General features: G+C 34.5%; 2 protein-coding genes across 5 annotated transcripts; both read right to left on the bottom strand.

Annotated features, from left to right (window-relative positions):
- Nucleotides 1-569: 569 nt before the first annotated feature.
- On the bottom strand, nucleotides 570-6,422 carry LOC130430460 (uncharacterized). Its single transcript, XM_056759575.1, has 10 exons — nucleotides 6,281-6,422; nucleotides 4,700-4,781; nucleotides 4,514-4,566; nucleotides 4,143-4,407; nucleotides 3,651-3,959; nucleotides 2,458-2,760; nucleotides 1,944-2,237; nucleotides 1,501-1,623; nucleotides 1,010-1,060; nucleotides 570-899 (listed from the first exon to the last, which is right to left on the bottom strand). The coding sequence occupies exons 2-10, from the start codon at nucleotides 4,758-4,760 to the stop codon at nucleotides 814-816; spliced, it is 1,545 nt and encodes a 514-aa protein (XP_056615553.1). The 5' UTR covers nucleotides 4,761-4,781; nucleotides 6,281-6,422; the 3' UTR covers nucleotides 570-813.
- Nucleotides 6,423-7,521: 1,099 nt separating this feature from the next.
- Nucleotides 7,522-11,590, bottom strand: LOC130429321 (SLAM family member 5-like). 4 transcript variants are annotated; one of them, XM_056757793.1, is made up of 8 exons: nucleotides 11,508-11,590; nucleotides 10,473-10,539; nucleotides 10,297-10,374; nucleotides 9,975-10,027; nucleotides 9,606-9,885; nucleotides 8,768-9,091; nucleotides 8,252-8,530; nucleotides 7,522-7,999 (listed from the first exon to the last, which is right to left on the bottom strand). In XM_056757793.1, the coding sequence occupies exons 3-8, from the start codon at nucleotides 10,352-10,354 to the stop codon at nucleotides 7,851-7,853; spliced, it is 1,143 nt and encodes a 380-aa protein (XP_056613771.1). In that variant the 5' UTR covers nucleotides 10,355-10,374; nucleotides 10,473-10,539; nucleotides 11,508-11,590; the 3' UTR covers nucleotides 7,522-7,850. The 4 variants fall into 4 exon arrangements, with proteins under 4 accessions (XP_056613771.1, XP_056613773.1, XP_056613774.1 ...); XM_056757795.1 differs by having other exon boundaries at nucleotides 10,297-10,397; nucleotides 11,508-11,581; XM_056757796.1 differs by lacking the exon at nucleotides 11,508-11,590 and adding an exon at nucleotides 11,394-11,500 and having other exon boundaries at nucleotides 10,297-10,397.
- Nucleotides 11,591-11,686: the final 96 nt, after the last annotated feature.

Genomic DNA, 11,686 nt, shown 5'->3' with positions numbered 1-11,686 from the left:
GACTTGTTCTTGACATACATACGTGCAACAAAAATGTACTCGGATGTTCTCAGTGTATAACTAAACAACAATGAATAAAGTTTTTATAGTCCCACTGACACAAATATATTCCATTTTCTACCGCTTATCCGAACTACCTCAGGTCACGGGGAGCCTGTGCCTATCTCAGGAGTCATCGTGCATCAAGGCAGGATACACCCTGGATGGAGTGCCAACCCATCGCAGGGCACACACACTCACTCATTCACTCATTCACTCATTCACTCATGCACTCATGCACTCACACCCTACGGACAATTTTCCAGAGATGCCAATCAACCTACCATGCATGTCTTTGGACCAGAGGAGGAAACCAGAGTACCCGGAGGAAACCCCCGAGGCACGGGGAGAACATGCAAACTCCACACACACAAGTCGGAAGCGGGAATCGAACCCCCAACCCTGGAGGTGTGAGGCGAACGTGCTAACCACTAAGCCACCGTGCCCCCCTACACAAATATATAGGCTACAAAATAATCTTTTTGACAAAGTGGACAAAATGACACATTGAGTAAGAAAATAAAATGATCCAAGTTTGAGGTATAATTTTTATTTTAAAGTAAAGTCAGAAATAGCTACCAAGTGCTGCCCAAGTCCTAAAATATATCTTCATCCAAATATCTTCAATAATTTTTATAGCTTCAAAATTTTGAAATAGTCATTTGCAATGTCAATATCATAAGCATTTTAATTAATTTAGTGCATATTTTTTGTGAATACACTGTTGTAAGAAACAAAATTCAAAGTAATTGCAGAAAAGTTGATTTGATGACGTTATATCATGTGATTATTATTCAAGGATGTGATCAGATGTGACTCCTCATTAGGTCTGTTGTCTGGTGTGTCTTGTCCAGATGCCCCTGTTACATAAACACTCTTTGTATTAAATGATCATTTGTAATAAGATCATTTGTAATATAATGGTTTACATCGAAAAAAATGTAATATGAAGGTGGAAAGCATCAACTACCGTTTGCCTGTTCAGCATTAAATCTGCCCCTATAGTGTTCCACACTGGCATCTGTTGAACAAAACCCAATTCATCTTAAAAACTGTGAGATCTTACACGACATGAGTGCATTTAGCTAATGAGTTTAGCATCAGTTATTGGTGGTATGTGTAGAATTTTACATTTGTAATCTCTGTGTTATCAACAACTTCCTTTTGATTGTCAAAGTTAAGCTTAATAGAATGGTTTGCCATACACATTTATATTTTACATTTAAATGTGTATTGTGAAAAGGCAAAGCACTAACTGCCGTTTTAATGTATATCCACATGTATATATTTTAAATGATGTTGTTCAAGATACTTAATGATGTAACTTCACAAACAACAACAAACAGACAATGACTACGTAAATTGTCTTCTCTCTAATAAAAATATGTCTATTTTTTTGGCACATCTTTACTCATATGCACATGGGTAGAAAGTACATGTATCCTGTAGAATGGTACTTACCCTCTTGACACGGAAATCTCCTTTTGTGCCAGAACCAACAAAGAAGAGCAAGAACACCACCCACAACAACACCACCAACAACAACAATACCAACACCAAAAGCATTTGATTGCTGGCTGGGACCTGCAATGAACAAAGAGAAACATTTATAGCCTACTCTTGAATCAATGTTTTCAACTAAATTTCAACCAGAAAATAAACAACTGCAAGACACTATTTCAGCATGTATCCTGATGCTAATATTTTAAAACATTACCCAATGCTGGGTTGTTTTAACCCAATTGCTGGGTTTCTTTATCCAACCACGAGTGGAAACAAACCAGCAGTTGGGTTGAAATAACCCATGGGAAATCTTAACCCAACTGTGTGATTTCTCCAATATTTACCCAGCACGGCTCAAAAACAACCCAGCGCTTTTTAAAGTGTATGATCAACTGTCATACCTTTACATAGTTCATTGAATTGGAGTTGAGTGGTGTTGCTGGAGAATGTACTGTTGATGACACAGCTGAATGTGTTGTTGTCATGACATTCCACCTCCAGAGGTAGAGAGAGTCTGATGTTGAGATCATACACACTGATGCTGTTCAATAAACTGTTTCCTTTGTACCAGGAGAGAGTCACATGTGTCACATTCATCACTGAACACAACAACACACATTTTGACACTGAAGATCTTTCTGATGATGAAGAACATTGAGAAGAGTATCTGATGATGACAGGAACAGACAGATGATCTAGAGAACATCAAAGAGTAAAGAATGATTAATCAATGACTGAACTAAACATACCTTCATTATATTCTACAATTCTAACTTGTTTCTGCTTTCAATTAGATTTGACGTGTAAATTGTTGTTATGAGCTTCAATTTTGAGCAGAATAAATTGTTTCGAGAATTACAATAAAATAAATCCAATAAAGCAATACTGCAACAGTCTGTGTTTTTACTCACTCACCATAGACAGTAACATTAAACCTCTCGTTTTTTGTATTATTGTAATCTTTAGTGATTTTTAGTTTATAGAGTCCAGAGTGATTTTTGCTGATGTTGGTAATGGTGAGAGATCCAGTCTTATTGTCCAGGTGCAGTCTGTCTTTGAATCTACAATCATATTCTACATCGCTCTGGTTTTTATAAAGATCAGCAATGAGTTTATCTTCTTCATACAACCACTCTATAAGATCCTGGTTCTGTTCAGTAAGATGAGTGGGTATAATGGCACACTCTTCTTCATGGACTGACATCATTGTTGTTCTATCTGTTTCAGAAAACATCAAGACGCCATGGTTTTACATAAAACAGTTTAAAAAATGTGAATGGAGAGGCCTGGAGATGACAAATTTTTGTAGGCTTACCCCGGAAGCGAGATATCATTTTAGTACTTCCGGTTCCTTCGCCCCCATCGCCCCGCAGTCTATAGGTGTTTGGTAAAAATAAGGTCAGTGGTAAACAAAACTTCAAATTATTTTAACCCACTTGTGCTTCTTTAAAGCCTTATCATGCCTTTAAAATGGCGGTGGCTAACAAGTTGCTTTAAGCGTCTACTTCTTTTAGTGTGGACATTAGACATCATCATCGCAGAACTCCATGGAAAAGTTTGTGTTGGCCAGTAAACACCCTTGAAGCACCATTGGTCCATGGCTATTACGTATTAGGTGGGTGTGTTATGAGGCGCCACCCGGTCTGTGGGAAATAACGCTTCATTTTATGAAGCTGAGGTGAGGTCAGATAAGGTCTACGTAAAGAAAACGATAACATTTGAGTAGCATGAATGCTTTTGAATGTCGCGTTGCAGAGATGGTACAGATGTACCCACACCTCTGCGTTCACTCTTGCCACGAGCGCAAAGGCTATTTGCATACCTCACGTAAACCCCGCCTCCAGAAACAAGGGGGTGTCGGATTGTTCGAAAACACTATCCCGTCTCTCAATGTTTTCAAGCTTCGTTTTCCCCTTAAATTCACATGGACTTTGCAAAGCCTTCAGCCTACAAAAATACATCGTCTCTGAGCCTCTCCATTAAAGAGATAAACACAGCTGTGTGGCACCTTTAAAAAAAAGTTCAGTCCTCATAGGTAAACTTCCAGATAATGCCAGAGATAAGTTGTGCATGTGTTGTTTACTACATGTAAGTGTATTTTAACTCACCGTTCACAGTAACATTATAACACAGTTGATCCATTTGTGGTTGATAAGTGATCAGTGCAAAGATCCCTGCATTTATTCCACTGATTTTGTTGATGGTAATAGATCCTGTTTTATTATCCACCTGCAGTTTGTTAGTAAATCTTCCATCATCATACTTGTGGCATGAAGTCGTGCCTTCAAAATGTTTGCCGATAAACGAATTATCTTTCCCATAATAAAACCACTGCATGTCTTTCTGTCTTTCCTTAAGGTTTGTTGGTAAAGTGACAGACTCTCCCTCACTCACTGGCATCATTTTCATTTTTCCACCTGTTATATTCAAAAAGGAGCATGAGACATTAATACAACGTATTAAACCTTTTTTTTCAGGCACAATTATGTCTGGATTATCACGGAATTCTGTTTATATGTTTGTTTCAATCACGGATTAAATGAAACCGATCGATAAACATATAGTCTAGTAAACAGTCAGTTGCATCACAGCTATCCTACCTGAACATGACTGACAGAGAAGGGAAACGTTTAAATGGGCATTGCCATTGTTGTGTGTACTGGACAGCACACAGCTGTAGTTGTTTTTATCCTGATGTTCAACCTCGAGATAGAGTTTGGTGTTGAAATCAGAAATCATGATGCTGGAGTATAAATTGCTTCCGTTGTACCACGTGAGATTCGCCTGCGGCAAACTCGACACTGAACACACCACGACACATTTTGATCCATTTAAATAATCTCTGATAATATACGGAGTTTGGATCTGAAAACCAAGAGAAAAACAACTTCATGTGTTTGAAAAAACATTCACAAAAATAAATGATACAGTTTGACACAGGTATAAAACTGTTTAAAAGTGACAGTCTTACATCAGTATTAAGAGTGTTGTCCATTCCTCGCTGCACTCCATCGCAAGAAACATCTGGAAGACAGACAGAAATGATGTTATACATACTGTAAATAATACAGTAATATAACAAAAATCTATATCCGGGGGACATAAACATACAGAAGATTTTTGAGCAAACACTTTTGAATTAAGAATAAAAATTCACCGCACAAGAGTCTCAGTAGAAAGAGCAAAATAAACAGAGGATGGGTCATATTGTTCATCATTCAGAGGAACTCGCCCGTTATCTGAAACACACAGAAGACAAAATGATTACTTTTGTGTAATTGTAATTTTTTAATTATGGATGTGTACTTTTACTCTGCTACGTTTCCCCTAAGCATGTTCGTTACTACAAAATAAAAGCATAGAGAACTGAAATAGACAAGTTGGCGATCCGGTCACCATGGCAATGTTGAACCAATATACAATGCTCAAAGTGCAAGTGCAAAAAGGTGCTCTCCGCAGTTCATTTCAGCACAAGGTTTTAATGTGCTGCTTCTTATGTATAAAAACATCATTTTTTTCTAGTTTCAATTAATTACCAAAATTTCAAATTTCTCAACTTGTATTTTGATAGTTTAGCAATTTTGTCATGGTTCTGCCCAATCTTGTCTTGCTTTTCTTGATCTAGTGGCAGTATCATGACAGAACCTCTTGGTTTTATGTGAAAGTGGCGATTTTGGCCCTTATGGCCTTCAATACTCTCCGGCCTTGTCTTTGACCCCGCCCTCTCGTTTCTTCATTATTGATTGTTCATGCCCGCACCTGTTCCCTCTTGATTTGTTCCCTTTATAATGTCATTGTGTTGTCTGTCCTTTGCTGGTTCATTGTGATTTATTTACAAAACTACTGAGCTAGAGACATTTTTATTGAAGTGATAGTTCACCCAGAAAAATTTATTCTGTCATCATTTGGTCACCCGCATGTCATTTTTAATACCTGTGTGAATTATGAGAAATATATTTGAAGGAATATTAGCAATTTTCAATTATGTGACAATCATTGACTTGCCATTGTAGGAAAAATTAACTAGGTGCCCCATAACTATTTGTGTTCCTAAATTCTTCAAAATATCTAACTTTGTCCTCAAAAGAACAATGATTTTTCCTACTGTGTTAGTGGATGATGTCACAGAACCGAAAATTGCTTACTTTCTTACAAATATCTTTCTGTGTTTAACAGTACAAAAACATTTAAATAAGTTTGAAAGAATCTAAGGGTGAATAAATGATGAACTATCCCTACTTCAATTTTACTTTAGATACTTAAGATTTATTGTGAAAAGTAGTTTTGATACTTATCTCCAATATTTATCTGTTACTAAAGACTTTTACTCAAGTCATATTCTAAAAGGTTACTTTTATTTAGTAACTTTCTGGCAAGATATTTGAACTTTCACTCAAGTATTTCATACTTTTAGGTACTAGGCACAAAACTTAATAGTAAGTAACAAATCATTTTGAAACAGCATCGAATCACACTTTAAAGAGCAGTCGCAGGCTATTAAACTAGACTCGACAGAAAATTGAATCATAAACACTTGTGTTCTGGAAATATACATTTTGACTAGTTATAGTTCTTTCTGGCATAAAAAATTGTATCATTAAAGTATGTCTCAATGTCAACACAAGATATGATGCAAAATGTTTTTGAAAAGCTGAAAAACTTGAAAGTCGTAAAAGAGATTAAACAACATACTATATTAGTTATACAGAATAATGTGCTATTAAACAGTTCATCCCACCTGTCAGAGAAATCTTCAGCTTGAAGAAAATTTGCCTTGCTAGACAGATAGAAAAACAAAAGAAACGACGGCCTGTAGAAGAAGACCGGGCTTTGGGTATTCGTTGGTGCTCTTACGTTACAATAACGGTGGTGAGATTTATCTGCCCTCTTCAGGTAGATGTAAAGCAAAACTAAAACTATACACAACGTTTCTACTGCATGTGGTTGAATCGCATGATATTGCTTTGGGTTAATAGGTTCCTCTGGGGAGATTTTTATTTGCAGATGTCAGACTTCTGCAGTCATTGCATGTGATTTGACACATCATGTCTATCAAATACAGTGTTACACTGTGTGAACCCTAACCAGTTTCTCGTTCACCCTCCTTCCTTATAGATCTCTTTTCTTTTCCATTTCCTAGAATCACACAGATTTTCTCAAAAGGCTTCTGATATGACCTGTCTTGTTACCTTATTTGCTGAGCTATCATAGACAGCAAGTTCAAACGCTGATGAAAATACAGAGTATCAAATGACAAAGATGAGCAATATGAGAGATGCTCGTTCTGGGAGTTGATAGAAGTAATCATCTTAAAAGTTTGTTCAGTGGCAATTTCAACCAAAATAAAAATTAAATTAAATTCAAGTACAATTTACTAACAGAATAAAGTAAATTCTACATTTAAAATTTGTTAAAATGTTAAGTAAATATTACTTAAAATAAATAAATAAAAAGATAACGTTAAACAAAAACAACGTGTCCAACTGAAACTTACAAAACGCTGTACTGGAATTTTCACAGTTACTCAATAAATGAAATAGCACACTTCATCAATAAAAATGTGCCTCCGTCAGCCTAGGCATAAGCACCGTGCTACTAAACAATGGTAATCATGAACCTAAACTTAAAAAATAATACCAAAACTCTCCTAAATAATAATGCAGTCAGAAAACTTAACTACATTTATTTAAATGCATTTTTAACATAATGAAATTTAGTTGGATTTTCTAAAAATTACTCAAAATAAATTACTCTTAATAAAGAAAATTAAGTACATTTTATTCACAAGATTTGTATGTCATTTTAACTCAATTGTTTTTAAAACATGAACATAATTCTATAAAGTACATTTTAATAATTTATTTTAATAAAATCAATACAGCGGTGTGACAATTGGTTTAAAAGTCAATTTATTGAACATCAGATTACAAAACGTCAGATTTAAAACACTTCACATAGAACAAATCTACTGCCAAAACTTCTGTGTTTATTCTCATGTTTATTACATTTATTCTGTATCACAATCTAGTGCAGTAGCCCCGATTACGTTGAGATTTTTGAGAAAAGTAGTTTTAAAATGTTCAGCTAAAAAAATCAATCTCAGACAACCTTAATAGGACCTTACAAAAACAATGTCTTATATTTTGAATATATTAAAAAGCAATGGTTAAAGGCTCTTAATGGTACAACTTCATTCATATAAAAATACAGGCAAAGTGAAAGACTGACTGATTATTGCTTATCTACAAACAACACTGATTAAAACAATTTCAGTTCTTAATTTCTTAAAATCGAATTTTGCACAAGTCTCATATGTGCTCGTATGTGTGCCCTTGACTTGCACACCCCCTCCTCCTGCAGCAGCACCAGATCAACACACCAGTAATAATAATAATAATAACAATAGCAAAACAAATGATGACAATTTTAAAATCAATTGTTTGATCCTGGATGTGTTCTGAAATTTGGAAATCAGAAAAAAACAGTTATGAGTTAGTTTCACTCTTTACAAATTTAAGAATGCATACTTGCAAATTGTCTGCACTTATTGCTTTGTATTTAACAATAATGGGATAAATAGAAAATATAAAGTATTTGAAGGTGATCAAACTTTGACTCAATGTTAATATATACTCAATTGTTTTCAGGAGAAAACAAAATGTGCCCGAAGATATCACATCACGTTTGTAATAATCTGCTGTCCTCATACCTTTACATAGGTCATGGATGTCAAGTGGTGTAGTTTTGTTGGTGAATGGGTTGTTCACCACACAGCTGTAGGTGTTTGTATCCTGATATTCCACCTCCAGACACAGAAAGTTGCTTCTTTTGAGATCAGACACACTGATGCTGGAGTTTAATCGGCTTCCATTATACCAGGAGAGACTCACGTTTGTCACATTCACTGAGCACAACAACACACATTTTGATGATGATGATGATGAACACTGTGTTGAGTCATTGGTGATTACAGGAATGGGCAAAGTATCTGGACAACATTAATAAAAAATCAATTAATGAACAAACAGTATACAACATTATTGGTTTTAATGTTCACAGACATCAGGTCAGATCAAGAGTTGTTCATGTATCCTTACATAAAATCTATATACCTGTATATATATATATACATATATAAAACTGTTTGAACATTAGTTATACTTATTCTGATATGTTATGAACACAATATGGGTAGTATATCTACATATAAGAGAACTAAACTCACCAAAGACAACAATGTTATAACCCTGACACAACTGTTGATTGTGATCAAGTAATGATCCAGTAGGACTCTTTAATTTATAGGTTCCAGAGTGGGATTTAGTGAGGTTCCTGATAGTGAGTGATCCATTTATACCATCCAGTTGAAGTCTGTTATAGAATCGTCCATCATTACAGTCATGATATGTTATTATGCTTCTATAGAATTCTGAAATGAACGTGTGCTCATAAAACCACATGATGTCATCTCCGTCCTTCAGTTCAGTAAGGTAAGTGGGTAAAGTGACTGACCCCCCTTCACTCGCTTGAATTGTTGTGGTATTTTTAACTGTTTTAAAACACATCAAGAGATAGATAAAAAAGTTTCCCCCAAAAAACTATTTAACAGAATAACTTTTATAGAATTTTAGGTATTTTTAAAATAGGGTAAAAATCGTTAAATTATAGAAAAAGACAGCAAATTTACAAGGAAAACAAATAATTTTACTTGACAAACTGTAATTTTACGGTATTTTAACATTTACTGGATGCTGGAAAATTATTATTTTTCCCTGGAATTTTGACTGTGTATTTTTGAAATATGGAAACAACCTGTCAAATTACAAAAAAGACTAAAACATGTAAGTTTACATGAAAATTGGTTATTATACGGTATTTTACTGGTATCCTTGCTGATTGGGAATTATTTGTTTTACAGATTTTTTACAGTGGATTTTTGAACTACAGCAAAAAAACATCCAATTAAAGAAAAGATTGACAATCTTGAAGGAAAACGTGATTTTATGTGACAAAACTGTATTTCACTGGCAACTAACAAACAAATCATATCGCAGCGATCCTACCTAAACATGAGTGACAGAGACTGGAAATATTGGCATATGAAGTATTACTGATGCCTGAACTGGAAACCATACAGCTGTAGTTGTTTGTCTCATCATATTCCACTACAAGATATAGGATTTTGTTGAGATCAGAAATCCTGAGGCTTGAGTACAACTTGCTTCCGTTATACCACGAGAGCTGAGCGTCTGCCACGTTCGATACCGAACAAGCAACAAGACATTTTGAGCTTAAACTTCCTTCACATGGTGGATAATCTCTGATAATTTCAGGAGCTGGGATCTAAAAAACAATAAGATAAAAATGAAAAAGAAATATAAAAAATTATTTAAAATTGTTCAATTGATAAAATTGTCTGATTATTAGACTACTTCAGTATTATGAGTGTTGTGCATCACTGTATTCTCTCCATCACAAGACACACCTGAAACAAAAACTGAAATTACTTACAGATCAAACTGAATCATGTGAATATCTTGTTGAGTAAAAAAACTGAGGTTCCTAAATTCCTTCTAAAACAAGCAACAGACCAGCTTGACTTTTGCATTTTTTTTTTGTTTGTGAACACAAACACACAGATGACTTGTCTACACCAAGCGTTCATGTAGTTAAACAAACCATTTCAATTGAATCTAAATTCATTAATGCTGAAATGGATAAGTTAAAACCGAAAGTGAATAAACTATTTTTTACCACACAAGAGCTTTAGTAGAAAGAGTAAAATAAGCACAGTGTGAGCCATATCCTTCATCTGTCAGATAAACTCTTCACCTGCATCACACAGAAAAATGTAACTTTTTGAAAACTTTAACAAATATTCACATGAACAAATTGTTGATGTACTGAAATGTTTGATTAAAGCTTCAAACCTTGCAATTGAGGAATCACGTTTTGCTATGTTATCAAACCTTAGTCCTTAATGTGTTCCTGTATGTGCTTGTAGGAGAGAATAGAGTATTATATTATCAAATAATAACAGGATAATACTTTTAGGTCACACAAACTATTTATAATCATTAATAAAGTTATGGAGTAAGAAATAGAATATGAAATACTTTTATTTAGCCACAATTGTTACATTAAAAGTAAAAGCAGGATGACTGATGATATGAAATAGGCATTAATGTTAATTGAGGAGAGATGATTTTGAAACTGTAATGAGATTCACTTTAAAAACAAAAAGAGAAACAGTTACTGATCACTTGAGCGTGGGAAAAAAGGGAATCAAGCTCTGAAACTAAATTTTAATGTTTTGAAATAAATGCTTTGAAGCTTCCGTGTCAAATGCCTCACTGCTAACAGTTTTTCAAAAATATTAAAACTGGTGTGATAAAGTGCAAAATGTCTAAACACTATACAATAGTTATTCAAGAAATATATGGCACAATTACCAGCTGGGAAGGATTGGAGAATTATAAGCATGCAAAATTGGAATTTAAACACAATTGGAAACTGTAAAGCCTTGTTATTTATACGCAGATTGATGAGAACGGGTTGACCAATAAGTGTGTTGTAAGAAAGTAAAATCAACTTTCAAAGTAGGCTAGATTATTAAACCTAAACTGCAAAAATTATCCTGAAAACATTACATTTCAATAGAGAAATGTAAAAGAGCAAGCTTATATATACATTTCTCAACAAAAAAAATCTGAATTTAAACAAATTTACAAAACATTTTAGTAAAATGTTTCGCCACATTTTTACATTCGATTCAAAACCAAAAGCTACACGAAGAAGGTTAATTAAAACATCTCAGACAAAATAATGAGGTATTAAAAATTTCATCCAACCTGGGACTCCTAAAGTATAATGGGCAGAATAATCTTCATCTTCAAGGAAATTGAGACGATCAAAGATTTTACTGGACAGCGAGAGATGAAAGAAATGATGACCTGGCAACTTACTTGTATGTATATGCTGCTGGATATTATGTTGACGCTCCTTTTTAAAACAATGGTTCTGGAGTCATCTGAGTGCTTATTTCAAAACCAAATCAAAACTAAAACTACAGAATAAGAATCTGGCTGTGGCTACGATTCCCGTGATGCTGCTGTGGGTTAGTAGCTTCCTGTCTGTTTTTTAC

Source organism: Triplophysa dalaica, chromosome 10 (assembly GCF_015846415.1).
Source record: "Triplophysa dalaica isolate WHDGS20190420 chromosome 10, ASM1584641v1, whole genome shotgun sequence".
In the NCBI taxonomy this organism is placed as follows: Eukaryota; Metazoa; Chordata; class Actinopteri; order Cypriniformes; family Nemacheilidae; genus Triplophysa; species Triplophysa dalaica.
The sequence above is the reverse complement of the archived record's forward strand: the minus strand, read 5'-3'. Positions and strand labels throughout refer to the sequence as shown.

What these genes read in the sequence shown, in the direction of transcription:
- LOC130430460 (XM_056759575.1), bottom strand. Translation starts at nt 4,760, where the DNA reads ATGATGAACAATATGACCCATCCTCTGTTTATTTTGCTCTTTCTACTG. An exon ending in ACAACACTCTTAATACTGAT is followed by an intron (nt 4,408 to 4,513) that starts GTAAGACTGTCA and finishes CTTGGTTTTCAG; the next exon opens with ATCCAAACTCCGTATATTAT. An exon ending in TCTCTGTCAGTCATGTTCAG is followed by an intron (nt 3,960 to 4,142) that starts GTAGGATAGCTG and finishes TGAATATAACAG; the next exon opens with GTGGAAAAATGAAAATGATG.
- LOC130429321 (XM_056757793.1), bottom strand. Translation starts at nt 10,354, where the DNA reads ATGAAGGATATGGCTCACACTGTGCTTATTTTACTCTTTCTACTAAAG. An exon ending in TCTACTAAAGCTCTTGTGTG is followed by an intron (nt 10,028 to 10,296) that starts GTAAAAAATAGT and finishes TTTTTGTTTCAG; the next exon opens with GTGTGTCTTGTGATGGAGAG. An exon ending in TCTCTGTCACTCATGTTTAG is followed by an intron (nt 9,092 to 9,605) that starts GTAGGATCGCTG and finishes GTTTTAAAACAG; the next exon opens with TTAAAAATACCACAACAATT.